Here is a 21,101-nt window from a genome sequence, read left to right as displayed (position 1 = left end):
CCCCATGAGCTATATCTCATAATTACTTTCCTTGACACTAGTTAAAAGCTCATTCTAAATACATCTCTTTTAACTGCTTTAGGTTTATTTATCTTTCACACTAACACTATGTTAATGTCGATCTCACCACTCTATGGTCAATAAACTCTTATTGCCATGTCTCACAAAGTTTAAAAAATGAGTTTTTATAATAAAAACTATTCTCTAGTGAGATAGAGATATAAACTTTGCAAAAAATAGCACCCAATTGTATTGACATCTACAATTTGGGGCACAACCAACATATCAACATATGTAATGTAAAACTTATATAGAATGGTAGTGGACAACTAAAGAAAATAAAATGCAACTACACTAATTACATTTTAGCAAGCCATATGCAACTCCTTGCGGTGCTTGTTCCCTTGCAAACTCTGTATTATTACAATCATATAAACATAGGACGTGCAAGCCCCATTTATAATGGAAAAACCATCTCGTAGGATGGGTAATAATATTGCATTAAATATAAAGCAAAAGCTATAAATGAAATAACTAAACTAAGCAACCATACCCCCCCACACCCGAACAAGGGCCTATACCCGTAGGCGTAGCCCATGATCGGTGAGCAAGTGCCTAAACCCGTAGGCGTAGCCCATGCTCGGGGAGGGAAGAGGTCGTAAATAATTATTACATTTCTAACTTTATTACATCAATACAAAATCGGGTCGGAACAGCGGAGGTGATCGAATCGAACGGGAGTGAGCTGAGAGATTGAGAGACAGTGGAGCGGTCGACGGGATCGGGTCGGAACAGCGGAGGTGATCGAATCGAACGGGAGTGAGCTGAGAGATTGAGAGAGAATTAGGGTTAGGGTTAGGGTTTTTTTTTTTTCTTTTGTTTGAGTCAGCTGAGGATCGAATCGAATGGGAGATTTGAGAAATAGGGATGAGTTTTTTAATCAAACGGTTTGGGTTGGATTTTAACAACCAAACCCGTAATCCGTAACCCGAATGAATTAGCCTTCCGCGAATCCTAGCCGTGTCCGAGCTCATTTGACCGTGTCCGAGCCTAATTTGACCGTTGACCCGTGTCAGACACGGATTGACCGTGTCCGACACGTGTCGTGCACGTGTCGTGACGAATCCGTGTCCGATTTGAGTCAGACACGGATTCATGGCCTCCGGGGGCGAATCTGTGCTTCAGAGAGAGGATGCCCTTGAAAGTAGGCTTTAGTTGGTTTTATGTAACTGTAAAATCCTTCTCTCCTATTTTTGGTGATTGCAATTAGTGGATGATGTATTCCTCTTCCTACTATCTTCCTCTTTCTATGATTTTGTTTCTTCCCTACCATAATTTTAGGGGCGCCGCTTTTGAAGGCTACAATTTGCCTCTTTACAATGGAAGGCTTTTCCATGATGTACAGAGATTTAACCCGCAGTTTTTCATTTCATTCGACTGCTGAACATATTGGGCTTACATGCTTAGGTGGAAAATTTCCATATGGAATGTATCCACGATATGTATAGATTATCCTGACTCCAATGGAACTTTATTAGGGTTTTCTCCAGTCACAAAGGAGTATATCAAAATATTTATAAAATTTCTTAAATTATTCAAAACAAATCCCTTGTATTTTGGATTTGCCAATCAAACTGCATTTGGATAACTTGATATGTCTGGCTTCATGCATGTCTCTCTCATTTAGTAGCCATTGTTCTCTTACTTGGGTTTGTCTCAGAGCTAAGATTAAATTTGTTTTGGACTCACTATACTTTGATAACTGCTGTAGATAATGCCACAAATTAGCCTATTTCTGTTAGAAATTGCTGGTGTTCAGGATTTTGTGCCCCCTTCTTGTGCCTTGAGCTCATCCTGGATCTGCGCAGCATTACTGAAGTTATATCAGCTCGCACACTATTACTTTTGCAGGCTAGTAATAAGCATGTGGATAGTGTAGATCAATAAATTGTGTCATGCTGATAATTTGACATCTCCTGATCTGGAGTGGTCATTTGTGTAAGTGAGGACTTAGGAGTGTTGATAATGAATTAACTACATCTTCTAAGAAGTGTTAATTATTGTGAGTTTAGAAGTCACTCATTGCGTCTCGCTAAATTTTCAAGTGAATTTTGCTTTATGTCCTATCTGTGGTCAAATTCGGTTTTAAGAGAATTTGACACTATTAACGAGTGTCAGATACAAATGTTTTGCCATTATCCTTGTACGTGTCCTTTCTTTTGACATTCTACTCATAAGATAACTTCCTTGAGATGAATCTTTGTCTAATAAGTCATCTTGTTTCAGGGTTTGCAGCGGTTCTGCACTGAGCACAAGATCAAGTTATCGAAGGTACACATATATCGGAATAACTCTAGTTTTGCTTATCCTCTTAGTGCTAGCCTCATTGTCAATTTTATCCATTTGAGAAATCATCTGTCAAACTATCTTTATATTGACTCTTAGTGCTAGCCTCATTGTCAATTTTATCCATTTGAGAAATCATCTGTCAAACTATCTTTATATTGACATTTCTATGCAAGTTTTCTTTTTATTTTATCCATTTGAGAAATCATCTGTCAAACTATCTTTATATTGACATTTCTATGCAAGTTTTCTTTTTCCAATGTCTTCACTTTATTCTGTGTTTTTCCCCACGTATAGAACTGTCTGCTATTAACAGATTGAGTATCTATTTGCTTGTCCGTTTACAACTTTGATCCTATTTTAGCATTTGATTTTTCATAGAGTTGAAGCAATTTAATGATGTTTTCTTTCAGATTGATCACATATTCCTAACTCGTGTATGCTCAGAGACAGCAGGCGGACTTCCAGGTGCATTATTTATCTGAGTGTGAAATTGTTTTTTAGAAAAAGTTATTTTTGATATGTCAAGAAACTGTATTTATCCTATCTCATAGGCTCAGCTCGCAGGCCTTTCTTTGTCTGTAGAATAGTAGTACAATTATCTTCGAACTGTAAATGCACAATAATATATTAATTGTGTACAGGTCTTCTATTGACTTTAGCCGGAATTGGGGAAGAAGGGATGTCTGTATGTAATCCTCTAACTTTCTTTGCTTGTCTTTCATTTAAACTGCTTTTGGAGAATGCTTGTTTACTATTTGTTCCATTATCCATGATATGTTACTGATGTAGCCTTCCAGTAAATAACTTATAGGCTCCTTCGGTAAACTTATTTTCTTTCAGGTTAACATGTGGGGGCCGTCTGATCTTAAATATTTGGTTGATGCAATGAAATCATTTATTCCACATGCTGCCATGGTTTGCGCGCACAGCTTTGGAGAGACCCAAGATAAAAGTGAGGTTGCTGTTTCATTTCCTGATACCGGCAGGATCACAGATCCCATTGTTCTCATTGATGACGAGGTGGTGCGACTGTCAGCTATTCCACTAAGACCATCCCAATCTAATAATGGTCCGGAATTTGTGCTCATTGATGCCTTTACTGATTAATTTGTAATTTGGTTTCTGCCATAGTAAACAAGCTTCTAGGTGGCCCTCAGTCGTCTCTGCTAATGATGCTTATATGACATAACAGGTTCTACACTAAAGCCTGGTGATATTGCAGTTGTCTATGTCTGTGAATTGCCAGAAATTAAGGGGAAGTTTGACCCAGTTAAAGCTTCATCTCTAGGACGTTGTCTATGTCTGTGAATTGCCAGAAATTAAGGGGAAGTTTGACCCAGTTAAAGCTTCATCTCTAGGACTGAAACCAGGTCCAAAATATCGCGAACATTAAGGGGAAGTTTGACCCAGTTAAAGCTTCATCTCTAGGACTGAAACCAGGTCCAAAATATCGCGAACTGCAACTTGGAAAGTCAGTAATGTCAGATTATCAAGACATTATGGTGTGTTGAGCCTAAGTTTAATCAAACTTCGAACTCTAGTGTGATATCTGACAATAATGTTACCGATGTCTATGTGCATTAATTCTTTCTAAGCTACCAGATGCAAAAGTTTCAATCACCGCTAACTTTAATCAGCATATTAAAAAAAAAATTAACTACTATGCTTCATCTGTCTTTTACTGAATATTAACATTATGCAGATATTCTGCTGCAAATTTAACTGTTACATGGTATACAATTCACTTTCTTGTTATATGGCGCAGGTTCAACCAAGTGATGTTCTTGGTCCTTCAGTGCCTGGTCCAATCGTGCTTATTGTTGACTGCCCAACCTCAGACCATATGCTGGAATTGTTTTCTCTGCAGTCTCTTGAATGTTACTATGTTGACTCTACTGATCACAAAGGGGAGGGCATTAAACATGTGAATTGTGTAATTCACATGAGTCCCGCTTCTGTAACGAGGGATGCAGATTATCAAAAGTGGATGAGAATGTTTGGCATCACGCAGCACATCATGGCAGGCCATGAAATGTGAGGTTTGGTTCATGCTTTCGCTGATTTTGTGTTCTTTATTCTACTAAGCATATGAAAGTTATTTTCAGTTATTTCCTTAAATCACATCTTGGTTTTTCATCAGAGTTTTTATTTTACTGAACTATATTTGTTCCACTTAGATAAATTTTAGAAGTTGAGACTGGATTCTATACAGTTTTGAAAGTTTTGAACTTGCTTTCATATTATTTTAAAAATGGAAAGAGATTATCAATCAAATAGTAATAATAATCAAAGCTGGTATAAACCAATAAAATGATTTGAAAGAGATACAGGCTTCGTTATTGTTGTTGTCTTAAGCTTTGTTGGAACATACTGTTATTATTTTTCTGAGGATAATACTGATCCTTCATCTATGTATTATCTGTAAAGATAGTCACAATGTTGAGGTACGTAATAAATGTTACACAGAAAACCTGTGCCATCAATCTGTGATAAAAAGGCCATCAATCTGTGATAAAAAGGGAGACATGAAAATCGTATGAAATAATACTATATCAGGACAACATCAGAGTTTCATGTCAGTGCTTTCTTTGTCAAGGTTCAACTCTCTTACACCCTACCAAATGAAAAGGCAATTTAATACTAACGTCTTTCCGCTTATCATGTTTTCCATTTAGTTCCTTCATCAATATTTGGAAAGGAAGTTGGAGATGGTTGCAAGATTAGTACTGTTACTCTGATCGTAGCTGCATCATTCAATAATCTGCTTACTGTTGAAGCAAAACAATTATGAGGAATAAACATACCTTTTTAAATGTGTTTATTCTTTATAACTAATACTTTCAATAATCATTTAAAAGATTAGTGAATTCTTATTGCACTTTTACTTCAACTCTCTTACACCCTACCAAATGAATAGGCATTTTAATACTAAAGTCTACATCTTTCTGCTTATCATGTCTTCCATTTAGTTCCTTCATCAATATTTGGAAAGGAAGTTGGAGATGGTTGCAAGACTAGTAGCGTTACTCTGATCTTTAGCTACATCATTCAATAATCTGCTTACTGTTGAAGCAAAACAATTATGAGGAATAAGCATACCTTTTTAAATGTGTTTATTCTTTATATAACTAATACTTTCAATAATCATTTAAAAGATTATTGAATTCTTATTGCACTTTTAGTCTTTTACTTATAAGCTCTCTTTATTTTGTTCTAGTAAAAACATGGAAATCCCTATTCTCAAAGCTAGTGCAAGAATTTCATCAAGACTGAACTATCTATGCCCTCCGTTCTTTCCTGCTCCAGGATTTTGGTCTCTTAACAATATCAATTTCTTTCCACATCCCAATGGTTCTTGTGAGGTATGTTCCGTAATTGGGTACAACTTATTAGCTATATTAACAGGATAAATTTTTGAATCAGTTCGTTTTCGTTTCCAGGAACCTTCTCCAGATTCTGGTAATCAGGTTTCAGCTGAAAATCTTCTAAAGGTATGGAACTGGTAGCATAATTCACAGATCTTTTATCACTTAAATAAATGTAAATGAGCTATAGTGTGAAAGTTCTCCTTCTTTAACCTAAGTTTAATGCAATAAAATGTTTCTAATTTTCATGCATGTTTCTTCTACATCTATTATGTTCACTGAACTTTTAAGATGCTAATTAAAAGGTGTAATGCAATACAAGATTCTTTTTAACTGATCGATTAGATATAAGGTTCCATACTATTATCCTGGTGAATGGTGACAGGTACTGGTGACAGACAGGGGATTGTCGTCCCTGGGGTTTCTGAAAATATTATCTTATTATTTTTGTTTATGTTTGCGTCTAATGGAGGAATTTGATTGAATAATTATCAAATACGTCAGTATTATTCATCTAACTATTTGTTCAAATTCAATTCGGAAGACTGGCTAAGAAAAATCATCTAGTTTTCAGTATTTGTATGTTTGAATGAATTGAATATGAGCATTGACATAATTGATTTTTTTGCATATCAAATCTTTGTTTACATATTTGATTTATTATTTTTTAAGTTATTATACATCTGATATTATCTTTTGTTTTCTTGTAAATTATTTAGTCTACATTTACCTTGAAAGACTTCGAATACCAACTCAAAAATTTTAAATGAACATTCAAATTATTGATTTGTACATCACCATTACAAAGGCACCCACTTTTTGGCATACAATATACGTTTTATCTGGTGCCGCATCGTTTCATTTTCTAGTTCTGATCCATAGACATCTAATTTCTGAAAGGAAAAAGGCTCCTAGTTAACTCGCCTGACATCTTTGGATGCTAATACACTATGAAGCACGGACACGCATAACATGAAGCCGTGTCGTGTCGTGTCCGTGTCGGACACGCGTGTCGAACACATGTATCCTATGTATTTTTTAGGATTTGCCTCGTGTCGGCGTGTCGGATGGCCGTGTCGGATCCGTGTCCGTGCTACATAGCTAATACATAAGAAAGGGAGAAACTATATGAATTATTTCATCTGTCAGGTCATCGAAAATGAGTTTGTTCAATAATATTGTCACTTCCTCGACTTCCGTTATCAAGAAATAATGTGCTGATAATCATATATTACTAGTAACCACGCAAGGTGAAATTAATTTGTTATATCTATTCTGAAACTTGTGCAGCTATCATTTTTCTTCTGTGCATTGTCTTCATGGTAGCCTCATAATGTTGGTCTAATTTTGTTGTAGTTTGTTTCTATTTCTTGTTTTGATTACCATTTTTTGTAACAAGCCACAACCACAAGTTTTTCTTTTTCCTTTGGGAGATAAGTGCTACTTAGTTAAATTTTTTCTTTCCTTGTACATGTTCCAGTTTCATCTGCGCCCCTATGCTCAACTGGGCTTGGACCGCTCTGCTATTCCAAGCTTGTTAAATCACAAAGACATTGTTGATGAACTTCTTTCAGAAATTCCTGAAATAGTTGATATTTCAAAATATCTCCGTCAATTTTGGACTGCAGAGAGTAAATCTGCAATGTGTAAAAAAGCTGAAAATATAACTATGGTGGAAGAACCATGGATAAATGAAGCTCTATGCAGTCCTAATTCAAAACTTGAACTGCTAGGATCTAAAGAACATTTAAATGCAACCGAAAAGAATTCTGATATCCCGCCTTGTTTGGAGAATATAACAAGAGAGGACATGGAATTTATTCTCCTAGGTACAGGTTCATCACAACCATCCAAATACCGCAATGTCAGTTCTATCTTCGTCAATCTTTTCTCGAAAGGAGGTTTACTTCTAGACTGTGGAGAAGGAACTTTAGCACAATTGAAAAGAAGGTTAGTCTGAAGTATGGCAAGTGGTTTGTTACAATTTTTTAATATTATTTCTTGCATCTTATACTCAACAAATTTCTGTGTCAGATTTGGAGTGGAGGGTGCTGACAGTGCGGTTAAAGATTTAAGATTTATTTGGATTTCTCACATTCATGCTGATCATCACACTGGTCTCGCCAGAATACTTGCATTAAGGTCGCGGTTGCTGAAGGATGTGCCTCATGAACCTTTGCTTGTGATTGGGCCGAGACCATTGAAGAGATTTTTAGATGCTTACTCTAGACTTGAAGATTTGGATATGCAATTCTTGGATTGTAGGCATACAACTGAAGCTAGCCTGGATCCTCAAAAGGATAATCATAAACCTTTGCAAGCTACATTATTTGCTAAAGGCAGTAGAATGGAAAGTTATTGGAACAGGCCTGGGAGCCCAGTTGATACTGCAGTCGTTCTACCACTTGTAATGAGATTGAAATCAATTCTACATGATGCGGGTTTAGAAGCTCTATATAGTGTCCCTGTTATACATTGCCCTCAGGCATTTGGTGTTGTCCTGAAGGCTGCTGAGAGAAAAAATAACACTGGAAAAGCTATACCAGGTTGGAAGCTTGTCTATTCCGGTGATACTAGACCTTGTCAATCTCTGATAGATGCATCTTCTGGTGCAACAGTTCTTATACATGAGGTTAGTAATCACATAACTTTGATGTGTTTGTTTACGTTTTCCCCTAGTTGATGTTGTGTGGTGACCATTGTTTGCATGAAAACAAGTCTGTGGCATAATGACACGTAAATCTATCTGTTCCTTTTGTGGTCAACTACATGAATCCTTTTTCTCCAGTTGCTTCTTCTAAGGCTATCCTGATTACATTAGCTGCAAAACATTTACCACATTTCATTAGTTTAGTACTAGTATGTTGTATCACATCACAAATCACATCACAAAGTTATGGCGCCTATTAGATTTTTTCCCCTTAGGCCATTTTGTTATTGTCGGGTTAAACATATTGCAGCCTTCCTTTCTTGTTTCAGGATCACTCTTTCAATGCTATAGTGAACAAGCACCTGTTGGATAAATTTGATATTCGTTTTGTTTGCCCTTTTTTATATAATATGAGACACTCTGGTTTGTTGTTTGCATAGACTTAATGTGAACTGAGGGCAGTGTTTGTGCCCCCAGTATCATAGAAATTGGTAGGAAGCTATGGGTTTTGTGAGTGTCTGGCAAGGGAAACATTGAATTAGTCTCTGGGACATTGATGCATGAACACCTAAGCAAGGGTCGAATTCAAAGGCTCAAGAAGGTATTTCCTCTTTTGCACCATTGCGGTTCCATGCTTCTTTGGTAACAACATGGTCTTTTTATTGGCCATTTTCATTACAACTTGACCATTCCCCATATTCCATATCAGCTCTGCCATACATGTAAATTATTTAACCTTTCTAAGAAATGGTAAATTTCACAAGACCCCTTGAACATCGAGGGTTTTGCGTAAAACCCTCTGAACTTTATAAATCATAGGAACCTTCTTGAACTTGACACATTCAAGTACCATCACCGATAACAATTACTGTAGTTGCAATGTGCTTCAAATGTGGCGAATTTTGGAAAATTTTAACCCTTTCTCTTGTACATGTAGTTAAAAAGTAAAACGGTTGGTTTAGGCTTTTTATGTTAACCTGCCCTTTATGAAAATTTCCAATAGTTTAGAGGGGTTTAGTATAGTTTTAAAGTTCAAGGAGCTTTCTATGATATATAAACTTAAAGATGGTTTTGTTATAGGGTTTTTTCGGTAGAAACCACCTTTACAATACGGTCATTTTGCATCACCCACCTTTGATTGTTATTAATACAAAAACTTCCATTTAGGGTTTATTTTGTTGCAATCAACCATCTGGATCCACTTTTCAGTCTCAATACCAGCTAACTTCCATTAAGGATAATCTCTGCAGTATACTTGGTATTTGTCAGCTAATTGTTACAGCAAAATTGAAAATACTAAACTGAAAAGTAAGTCCTAGTGGTTAATTGTAACATAAAACATTTTAAAGGTAATTTATGTATTAATTGACAAACAGGTGGTTTATGCAGAATGACCTTGTTTTAAAGATGGTTTCTAAGGAAAAAAAACCATTATATTTACCCTTTTAAGAAACTAAACAACCAATTATCTTCTGCAAATTAAAGTATAGAACATCTATATTTTCCAATTGAGACTTGAACATCTATATTTTTCAAATTTGCAGGCAACATTCGAGGATGGCATGGACGAGGAAGCAATAACGAAGAATCATAGCACAACGAAGGAAGCTATAGCGGTGGGTGCATCAGCAGGTGCATATCGGGTTGTACTCACCCATTTTAGTCAGAGGTACCCGAAAGTTCCCGTATTTGATGAGGTCCACATGGATAGAACATGTATTGCTTTTGATCTAATGAGCGTCAATGCAGCAGACTTGCATGTTCTTCCAAAGGTTCTTCCGTACCTTAAAGTTCTTTTCAGAAATGAAATGAGTATCGATGAATCTGACGAAGTGTTAGATGTCGCAGTGCAACAATAATTTATGGGGAAAAATTGTTTTCTCGTTTTATGAAGTCCTGATGATGATTTATTTATACATGTTTTCTTTCAGATTATTTTTTCACAAATTTTGATATGATGAATTGTATCGTATTATGATGAATTGCATCAGTCTTACGGACAAAAAAATTCAGAAATTATATGAAGACAAAATAAGAAGATAAAACAAAAAGCTTTGACGAAGAGAATTTGTTGGTTCACGATTAACTCTGTGCTCATTTTCCGTAGAGTGGCATCTTTAATTCTGTATTTTTGACGTTGTTTTGTTCTTTCCTTAAGTCTATATCGACATTTCTAAACTTACCCTGGATGTCTTGCTGAAAGTTTGCACAGCCTCTAGAAAATGATTGCTATATGCTTGGTAACATACTTGCAAAAAGTTAGATAGATAGATAGATAGATTGTACAATTGGGACGAAGAGAGAGGGAAAGTAAGGAACTTTTACATACACGACCACTATTAGTTGTATTCTTAGCTATTATTAATAATTGCTTTTCTCATTTTCTCTTTAAAACAATTTCTTAAATCTAGCGAATGACAAGATGCTATGTGGCGACAATGTAGGAATTTTCCTACATTGGCAGCTCACCATCCATTTAATACACACACATATGCGCTAACTAAGAAAAAAGAACATTGTGAAAGATGGGCACCAATAATAATATTAAACTCCAATGTGATTCCATCTTACTAAGCCTAAGTTGACGAGCAATTCAAGTCCGAGGAGTATTTTTATACTTAATGACCTAAGCCCAATTAGGTTGGGATCCATTGACAGAAAGCTCGTTACATGGTCATTTAGAAAAGCCTAATAAAGTATATATATATATATATATATATATGGGAAATATGATTCTAAGGAGCCACCTTAGATTGAATTTAAAGATGCACTTTCAAAATTACGTTATATGCAATCAATTCATTTGATCTACTCTATTTATTTTGATCTATATGTTTTGGATGATGTATAAACAAAAAATTAGACATATGAGATAATAGTTATTTATGCATTAAGTGAGTATAAAATTAACAGTTTAACGACAATACAACTAAAGAGATAATAAAAAATATGTATTAAAACACCATGATTTTTTATTTTATAGATATTTTAAAATATTCAAATCATAATGAACAGAGCCGATCGTCATTTGAAATAACTCAATCCATACATTAAGAGGTGCATATTGTAAAATGATCTATCCACTAATGTCAATGTGTTCAGGCCCACCTAGTTGTCACATTGTATGTGTGTGTGTGTGTGAAATATGTATATGAGCTGATAATTTATTTGTAAAATGAGCTATCCACTAATAATTGTATGTGTGTGTGTGAGAAATATGTATATGAGCTGACAATTTATTTGTAAAATGAGCTATCCACTAATGTCAATAGTGTTCAGGCCCACCTAGTTGTCACATTGTATGTGTGTGAGGTCTTGTGTAAATCTATTTTTACTATAGTATACAATACGTGCATTACATGTGATGTATGTTATAGTTATAAATAGACGGATATCATTACATTTTTCGTTATAGCATGTTATATAGTATATATAGATAAATGTGATGTATGTTTTTGCATAGTATACGTGTGTGGCAACATATGCATTTTATGTTACGAAGTTTTTTTGGATAGGAAAATGAATACATGTTTTTCAGTATTAAATTATGTTAAAAGTATATAGTTTTAAGTTTTAATAAAAATTGTTTAAAATAGTATAATATTATATAACAATATTATTATTCAATGTGTCTAAATATTATAATATCATATTTACAATTTTTTATGCATATATAGATAACATTAATTATTTAGTATCATATTAAAAACATTTTAAATATATTTTCCACAGCAAGAAAATAATGTTTTACTATAATAATAATAATATTATTATTATATTACAATATTTTCCAATTAGTACATACAATATTTATTATAAAATTTAATATTATAATATTGTTTTTTACGAATATTAATCTCATTGAAGTGGTTTGAATTCCTTTGTCTTTTTGCATGTTTTCCATCACATTTAGTTGCAAGGAATGTTTTTTACGATTACATTATTATTCCTAAAATATATTTGATAGTTATTACTATTAAAACAAAAATAAGAGCAAAGAATTGAGTTTTGTTCAATATTTCTGACAATACAACAGTCTTCATTTTCCTCATCAAATTGAGTTTACACCATAACAATCATTTCTACATTATTATGACAACTTGCTCATGTTGTACTATCACAGTACAAACATTCTCATTTTGAACTAACACCCTATAGAAACCTAACATAATCTCTACAAAGATGAAACATAATCAGTCTAATCAAAATCAATCTTTTGTAGAAAGATCTAACCAAGCCCCAAAACATCAATCATAATGCATACCACCATAACATCAATGCTCGAAGAACTGTAGTTCATCTTTGATCCAAATACCTTCAAGCACCTTGTAGTATCTTGTTAGCTCGATGTTACATATTTTCTAAAACAACTTGATTTTCTAGTAATTGGTAGGTCTAAAATACAATTACCTAAAATAACTAAAACATTGTAAATACTGAAGAGTACATAAGTAAGTGAGTACAATGTTTGAACTTCTGATTTCTTAAAAAAAAAGTGTTGACATAAGAAGTTGAACACGAGGGTAAATCTGGTCACCAAGGGATGGATTGGTGACCCTCGATGCCCATTCTGTTATATGGAAATTGAAATTCATGATCACCTGTTTCTTAAATGCACATTTTCCCGCTCTGTCTGGAATTCTCTTCTCTTCCATCTCCCTTCTAACTATTGGCCTCTCAACATGGAAGAATTGATTCTTCTTCACAAATATCCCAGTCTCTGTTCGGATATTAAAGTCATATGGAAGTTGTTGTTGCCTTGTTTTTGCTGGCGGATTTAGAACACCAGAAACTCTCTTATCTTTAAGGATTCACAATCTAATCCTCTCCATATTGCCTCTAATATTGCGAGATTCACTATTTTTTGGTCAGGTGCTGAAGAGGACAGGCTTGCAAGGAGACTTCATAGAGAAGCTTTTAACCTTGGTCTTCAAGAGCTTGCTAAGAAGAGTGCCCCAGATGCCTTCAGTGACAACTTCCTCGCCGATCTCTAGATTTTCGCTGCCAGCCATGTTCCTTGGTCGTTGCTTTTTCTTTTTTCCAGCTGGATTTCATTTTGTTGTTAGAAGAAATCCTCAAACTAAGTTGTTATACCTTTGTGAGTTATAGATAGAGCTTACCTGTGATTAGTTATTTTTGTCTTTTAGTTAGGGGAAATACGGTGGGATTTAGTTTGGTAGGTGATGACAAATGTCCGCTCCTTACCCGCTGTAGGCATCAAAAATTGCCTATAGGTCTCCACAAGCGGTTCAACGTTAACGAGCGACGATGAACATCACCATCCGGCCCACATGAGCCTAATCGACGTCGACGAACGACTGAAGTGAATCGACGAGCTACATGAGCGGATGGGACTTCGGAACCACGAAGACCCGGACCCATCGGGAAACCCGGCACTGTTCACAAAAAGGACAACGCCCCTCGCACCTCGACCACTCTACAGATAATCCAATCACCAGAGCGGATCGAACTCTTCGTCACGCATCCAACGCACCCGGAATCACTCAAATCCAAGTCCGGACGAAGAATCTACAGGGAAACAAACAAAATACACCTAAACGGAGTCCCGGCCAGTCGAAATACCCCGGGGTGTCTAGGAAAAGCCTAGACACCCCAGGGGTGTCTCGGCCAAGGCCGAGACACCCCTAGGTGTCTCGGCCATGGCCGAGACACCCTTTCCCCCTTCTTTCCTTAGTATTAGCCTTTAGCGTTGATACTAAGAAGAGCTATTACCTCGTTTTAGCCGAGGTATACGCTTATAGCTTCTAGATCTCACGCGGATCGACGAAGCTCTGTCCGATATTTCTGGATCAGAAGTTTCTAGATCTCACGCGGATCGACGAAACTCTGTCCGATTTATCCGGACCGGATCTGATTGCCCCGGTGGTCCACGGATATCAACATCCCCGTCACAGGCCAAAGACCCACGCAAGCGAGACCGCACCAAAACGGGATCTCGTGTTTATTTTCGATAAAGTTGTAATCTTTGTTTTAGTTGCATTCTTGTTGTAACGTTTGAAGTTGTAACAGATTTCGAAAGCAATGAAAACAGCGACTTTCACCGAAAACAAGCTGGCGACCACAGTGGGAGCCAACGGCATCGCAACCGACGCCGTCGTGACGCAACCGGCCCTCAAGATCCGGGTGAACGAAGAGGTCGAGTACGAGTTCGACCAGCAAAAATTCGAAGAGTACCTCTCTTCCTCCTCCTCCAGATCCGCCTCTCCAAGTAGGCGCAAGAAGGCATCCTCCTCCAGAGTCGTTCGCCAGAACCTCGGCTCAAAGGCCCAAGATTCCTTAGCCATCGCTGCACTTGCACCATGTGGCGTCTCCGCATCGCCCAACGTGGTCGAGATCGTAGATCTGGGCTACTCCTCCCCCAAGAAGATGGCTACTGATGTTACTCCAACTCTATCAAAGAGGGCGCTCCAAAGGCGGCGCCAGCGCCTTGCTCGTCAAATGGCCAAGGCTTTGGAGCCTATGGATGGGGTCCGCTACAAAGAAGATCTCAAATCGAGACAACGCCTTGAGCAGCAACGGTATGTAACCAACTCCTCCTCTCAAGCAGAAACGAACAAGTGGGTGCGTGTTACAAGGAACCGCTCCACCCTTGAAGAGAGAATCAGGAAGCGCCGTGCACTGCTTGCGCATGCCCGAGCTCTCTTGAAGAAAGCAGAGGAGATGCAGAAAGAAACGACGGTCAAACGGCCGCCTACAAACAAGTTGGTGTGGGTGAAAGAAGTTGCTGCCCAACCTTCACCAAGGCCAAATCCTGTTCCCCTTACCCCGGCACCTCCGGTAGGGTCAGGTATGAACACAGACCCTTCAACCTCCAAGGTTCCTGTGAAAGGTTGCCTCGGTCCCTTAACAGGGAATCGAGGTAAAGTACCTATCAAGGAACGATTGGGTCCGTTGAAAGGTCACCAAGTTACAAATCAAACTGGGGGTCGAATTAATCTCTCCAAGAAAGATGAGAAAGGGAAAGCCCCTATCACCAACCGCATCAGATTGCGAGTCGAAATACAAGAGCCCGTTCAATTTTTATGTTCACAAAAACGTAAACTTGAACGGGCCACTTTTGAGAAAACTAACAAAACATCCCATGCCAAAGGGGAAGCACACTCATCTGAGGATGATGGTGTTTTACCAAGGAGCACATGCCAACACTCTATAGGTTGCTCCAGTTACCAAGCTGATGAGCTGTACTATAGAGCTGGTGGTATGGGGAAATCTCGAAAGAAGTATGTGCAGGACATGGAGTCTCGCTGCCCGTGCGCCAACATAATCAAGGCAGTGCTATCAGAATGCTCCTGTGCTCAAACCCCAAGGAGAATTTCGGTGTTTGACAGAATTTCCACCGGAACGTCTGAAGCTAAGCCTAGGCGTTTCCAGCGAAGAAGAAGGGTAGTCAAAGATGGAGAATTCCCGAAGGTCACCATCAACATGGCCAGCAAAGGAGCATCGACAGGGGACAATCCCGAGTCAATCCCGTTGGTACCCTGGTATCTAACTCACCTACAGTCCGGAACCATTACACGAGGGACTTATGGTAGGGTTCGGACGAGATTACCATCAGAAGATGAAGCATCAGATGCCGGCTCCGCAATTGCTTCGGACAACACGGTATCCAGCGAGGGACAACCCCGCGAGGTACTCATGATCAGTGCCGAACAAATGAACAAGATGCTTGAAGACGCCCTAGCTCGGCAGAAAGAAGCTTTCAAATTCGAGATGGAAATGACCCTACAGCGGATGAGGGAGATGCACGACCAACAAATCGCAGCTCTGACAACTCATCAAGAGGAGCCCACTCGACCCAATCATCAGAACCAAGAAGAAAATGAACGGGAAGGGAATAATGTCATCATTCCCCCTGTCAACAACGACAACGGAAGTGGTCCGGTAGATGATAATGCCAAAGAAGACCACATTACCTCTCCCCAAAACCACTCGAAAATAGAAACGAGTGAAGACAAAAAGATGAAAGACTTGGAGAGCAAAATCAATGCATTGATGAATGCTCAAGAGGTAAAAAGGTCAGGTATACCGTGTCCATATCCGAGGGAGTGGGAATCAATTCCATATCCGGCAAAGTTCAATCTCATTAACTTTACGCCGTTTGATGGAAAGGGTTCCCCTACCCAACATTTAATCTATTTCAAGTCTCACCTAGGAACAATCTCCGGCAACGAACCCTTGATGGTACGGTCATTCGTTGGCACTCTTCGCGGAGCGGCCTTCGATTGGTATCGTCGCCTCAAGCCGGGGAGCATCGGCAGTTGGGACGACATGGAAGACATGTTCTTGACGAACTTCTTTGATGATGACACTGAGGTCTCGATCAGCACTCTGTTTGAGGAGAAACAGAAAAATGGTGAGACAGTCGAAAACTTTGTGAAAAGGTTTCGAAATAAAGCGATGAATTGCAGGGACCCGGTCAGCGAGGATTTCATCCTCGAGACCTGTCACAACAATCTTACCTTGGATATCCTTGAATCTATGGGAACGGCGCCATCAAAGACCTGGAAGGACCTGAAGGTGCGAGGGGAAAGAGCCGAACGATTCATCAAAAGGAAGAAGGCGGAAAGGGGCCAAATACCAAATAACGCTCCGCAACCGAACTTCACCCCTAGGGGTAAAGGAAAAGCGCATGCGAACGCCGTGAACGCAAATCAAACGTTCGAGGTGCAAGCGCAACCGCAGCAGCAGCAGCAGCAAAAGGCACCTCAACAACCAAGGTGGCAACAACAAACCCCGAGGCCGAAAGCTTCGGAGCCAAAGTTCCCGAAAGTTTATTCATTCAGAGAGGACGAAGTTCCTGGGATCTTCAAATACCTCGTGGAGAATAATAAAATCAAATTGCCTCCAGTTCAGGATCAGGAAGATGCCAAGAGGATTAATGATCCGAAGTACTGTGCATTCCACAGAGCGGTGCACCACCCCACCAAGGTATGCTATGCTCTTAAGGACAAGATCCAGGCTCTCATCGACGTCGGAGTCATCACAATGAAGCAGCCGAAGGAGAAGAAAGTGGGTGCGAATGCAGTCACGATTGGCTTCGGCTCCTTTCCCGTGAGCCAGTTCCAGCTTGAGCCGGTGATAAAAGCAGCGGTGAAGACGGTGAATGATGATCCTCACCAACAGCGCCAGAAAGGGCTCGTGCCACACACAACCCCAAATGGTGAGATTCTGTGGGTTCATCCGGACTTGATCACAGATGAGCAATGGACCGGATCATCATCAAAAAGAAAGTCAAAAGGAAAAGGGAAATCTTGTTATGGAGCTTCTGCCATTCCAGGAGAAGAGGACGACAAAATCCCAACCTTTCCACTGTCTGAAGACGAACAGGAGGTCTTTGCAACCCGAAGCGGGAACGAGTATCACTACAAGTACCCAGACGCTTCCGAGCAATTGGGCACCAAAACCCCTCCTTCCAAAACGTTGGCAGAATTAGGAATCTCAGCAATTCCCCCAACACCCGCATCTGCGGAGAAAGTCCAGCAAAAGGAGAAGGGGAAAGAGCCTCCGCAGCAAGAAGCCCAGAACCCGAGGCAGTCTCGATTCAATCATCCGATTGGGAGAGACAAACCGGGAAATACGAGCTCACCGCCTCATTTCGACATCATGGCGCAGTTGGCCAACATCCCAGCTCGCATAACTCTATACGAGCTGTTGCGCCTTTCAAAGGACACAAGGAAAGCGCTGCAAGAAGCCTTAAGTGACTCTGAAGCTTTTCTGACTCGGATCAAGCCATCTCCAGAAGGACCAGAGCCGTCAGTTCAACAATGCAACCTGGCGGCGCAACACTTTCCCTGCATCTCCTTCACTAAAGAAGATATGCAGACGAAGAATTCAAAGCATGACCGACCGTTGTACTTTACCGGTCACATTGGCTCCAGCGTTGTCAACCGGATCCAAGTCGATCCGGGTTCCGCTGTTAGCATCATGCCATTCCGATTGATGCATCATCTCGGAATCCCGACTAGCAAATTAGCATCCACTGGCACTACGATTTATGGATTCAACACCAGCGGGTCTAGGCCCTTGGGGAAGATCCGAGTCAAGTGCCAGATTGGGGATTTGAGGTCGGAGGTCACTTGTTATGTGATTGACGCGGAAACATCCTATAACTTACTGTTGGGTCGACCTTGGATCCACGGTAACCTTATAGTCCCGTCAACTCTACATCAGTGTCTCAAATATGTAGACACAAACAATGAAGTCAAGACGGTGGTCGCGGATAAGCAACCGTTTAAGGGATTGGAGAATTACTTCACCGATTCCCTTTTATACGGCGCTGAATCCGATACTGAACCATCGGCCCAAGGAACGGACAGCGGAGATGAAGCTGATACCGAACCAGGGCTTGATTATGATGGTGGTTTTGTTCTTAATGACATTGTACCCATTGTAATCAATCTTGACGATGATGAATCATCGGAGAATAGTTGTAACTGGCAACTTGCCGAAGAACTATCAATAAACGATGATTTAGAGTATTTGATGTGTCTGGATGACGTCACTAAAGAGCTTTGTGATAATCCTGACCTACATATGCCTCTTCAGTCATTTTGTCTGACGAAAAAGCAGGTACAAGATCCATGCGGAGCGACGCTTGTCATCCCCGCGGGAAAATGGAGTGGAAAAGAAGTCGTCTACGGCAAAGGAAAAGAAGATCCGACACCCGATCACTTCTTAGAGGAAGAAGAAGACGAAGATAAACCTGCTCCTCATCTATTCAGATATGACGCAAAAGCGCGCGATATGATGGAAAAGTATGGGTATGACTTCACACTCGGAGAAGGTCTTTTCTTTGGTCGAGGCCCACGAGTTCCACCTCGAATGGCCTATGTACCGAAGGGAAAACCCGACGATTATTATCGCTATAAAAGAGGTCTCGGCTACGTCTCCTCGTCCGACGACGAATGTTGCTGGCAAATCATTGATCAGATCGCTAACAAGGCTAGAAACGGGTACTCTTCCGACTCTTCGGCTGGGGGTTCCGACACTAGCCTTGGCGAGACGTTCAAAAGGTTGATGTCAAATATGGTCACGGTCGATCCTACCGCAATAGAGGAAGACGACCAGATGCCAACATGGGAAGATCCTTGGGTTCACCACCTAAACATGCAGTATGGTGATAGGTTCGAGCAAAGAGAGCCTCCTACCGAAGATCAAGTACTCCAGGTGAATATGGGAACTGAGGAAAATCCTAAACCGATATTCATTAGCGATAGTCTTCTACCCGATGAGAAAGAAGAGTTAATCTCTCTTATCAAGGAGTACATTGACGTGTTCGCCTGGAATTATGAAGACATGCCAGGACTCGACCCGAACGTAGCAGTACATCGTCTCAATATCAAGATGGATGCCAAACCAGTCAAACAACAACAAAGACGGTTTCGTCCGCAAATGATGGAGGCGATCGAATCCGAGGTCAAGAAGCTTATTGACTCGGGCTTCGTTCGAGAGGAGCAACATCCAGAATGGCTAGCCAATATTGTCCCAGTCCTTAAGAAGAACGGGAAAGTCAGGATTTGTATCGACTTTCGGGATCTCAACACTGCTTGCCCAAAAGATGATTTTCCCCTCCCCATCACGGATGTCATCATCGACAATACGTGTGGGTTCGAGAGGATGTCTTTCATGGATGGTTTCTCTGGTTATAACCAGATAAAGATGCATCCGGATGATGAAAAGCACACCGCATTCAGAACGCCCCTCGGTGTCTTCTGTTACACAGTTATGCCCTTCGGCTTAAAGAACGCAGGTGCTACATATCAACGAGCTATGTCAAAGATCTTTCAGGATCATCTCCGAAAGACTGTTGAATGCTACGTAGATGATCTGGTCGTGAAAAGTCGTGATAAAAAGGATCACATCAAAGACTTAAAGACCATGTTCGACTTAATGCGAGCCCATCAGTTGAAGATGAATCCTACCAAGTCTTTCCTCGGAATGTCGAGTGGAAAATTCCTGGGATTCGTCGTCACCACCAAAGGTATCCACATCGATCCTGATAAGGTAAAGGCGATCAATGAATTACAACCTCCGAGAAACCTCAGGGAGCTCAGAGGATTGCAGGGGCGATTGGCTTATATCCGTCGGTTCATTTCGAACCTCTCAGGAAAATGCCAGCCATTCTCCAAGCTCGCAAAGAAGGGCGTATCATTTGTATGGGATGAAGCTTGTCAGAAAGCATTCGAGAGCATTAAAGAATATCTCTCAAAACCTCCCGTACTCGTTGCACCGAAATCGGGCAAACCGTTCTTGATTTATGTCAAGGCGACGAGCCATTCATTAAGTGCATTGCTTGCACAAGATGACGATAACGGTCACGAGCAGGCAGTGTATTACTTGAGCCGAACCATGGTGGGCGCCGAGTCTCGATATCCTATGATTGAGAGGGAATGCCTCGCCTTGGTGTTCGCCATTCAGAAGATGCGACATTATCTGGTCGGGCAGACCATTTACGTCATCTCTAAAGTTAATCCGGTTCGAGTATTCATGACTCAACCCGCTTCCATGAGCTGGCGGTTAGCAAAATGGGCCTTACTCTTGTCCCAATACGACTTGCATTTCAAGCAACAGAAGTCGGTCAAAGGACAGGCCATATGCGATCTCCTCGCAGCTAATCCAACTACGGATCCTGCCGAGATATACGACGACCTACCTGATGAAACCCACGAGGTCAACGCAACTTCACACCAACAAGTGTGGCGTTTATACTTCGATGG

The 21,101-nt window shown here is 39.9% G+C and overlaps 1 protein-coding gene across 1 annotated transcript in view; it reads left to right on the top strand.

Annotated features, from left to right (window-relative positions):
- The window catches only part of LOC109846248 (zinc phosphodiesterase ELAC protein 2-like), a 28,535-nt gene extending 18,085 nt beyond the window's left edge, over window positions 1-10,450 (top strand). The window contains exons 2-14 of the mRNA XM_020415470.1: window positions 1,772-1,915; window positions 2,287-2,331; window positions 2,760-2,814; window positions 2,991-3,034; window positions 3,190-3,418; window positions 3,542-3,597; window positions 3,738-3,851; window positions 4,115-4,383; window positions 5,567-5,711; window positions 5,790-5,840; window positions 7,195-7,664; window positions 7,749-8,346; window positions 9,909-10,450. Of these exons, the coding sequence (XP_020271059.1) occupies window positions 1,772-1,915; window positions 2,287-2,331; window positions 2,760-2,814; window positions 2,991-3,034; window positions 3,190-3,418; window positions 3,542-3,597; window positions 3,738-3,851; window positions 4,115-4,383; window positions 5,567-5,711; window positions 5,790-5,840; window positions 7,195-7,664; window positions 7,749-8,346; window positions 9,909-10,223 (2,535 nt within the window). The 3' untranslated portion in view covers window positions 10,224-10,450. The remainder of the gene's footprint in view (window positions 1-1,771; window positions 1,916-2,286; window positions 2,332-2,759; window positions 2,815-2,990; window positions 3,035-3,189; window positions 3,419-3,541; window positions 3,598-3,737; window positions 3,852-4,114; window positions 4,384-5,566; window positions 5,712-5,789; window positions 5,841-7,194; window positions 7,665-7,748; window positions 8,347-9,908) is intronic.

This window comes from Asparagus officinalis, chromosome 6, assembly GCF_001876935.1.
Source record: "Asparagus officinalis chromosome 6, Aspof.V1, whole genome shotgun sequence".
In the NCBI taxonomy this organism is placed as follows: Eukaryota; Viridiplantae; Streptophyta; class Magnoliopsida; order Asparagales; family Asparagaceae; genus Asparagus; species Asparagus officinalis.
Note: the sequence above shows the minus strand (reverse complement) of the source record. Positions and strands in the feature narration are given on the sequence as shown.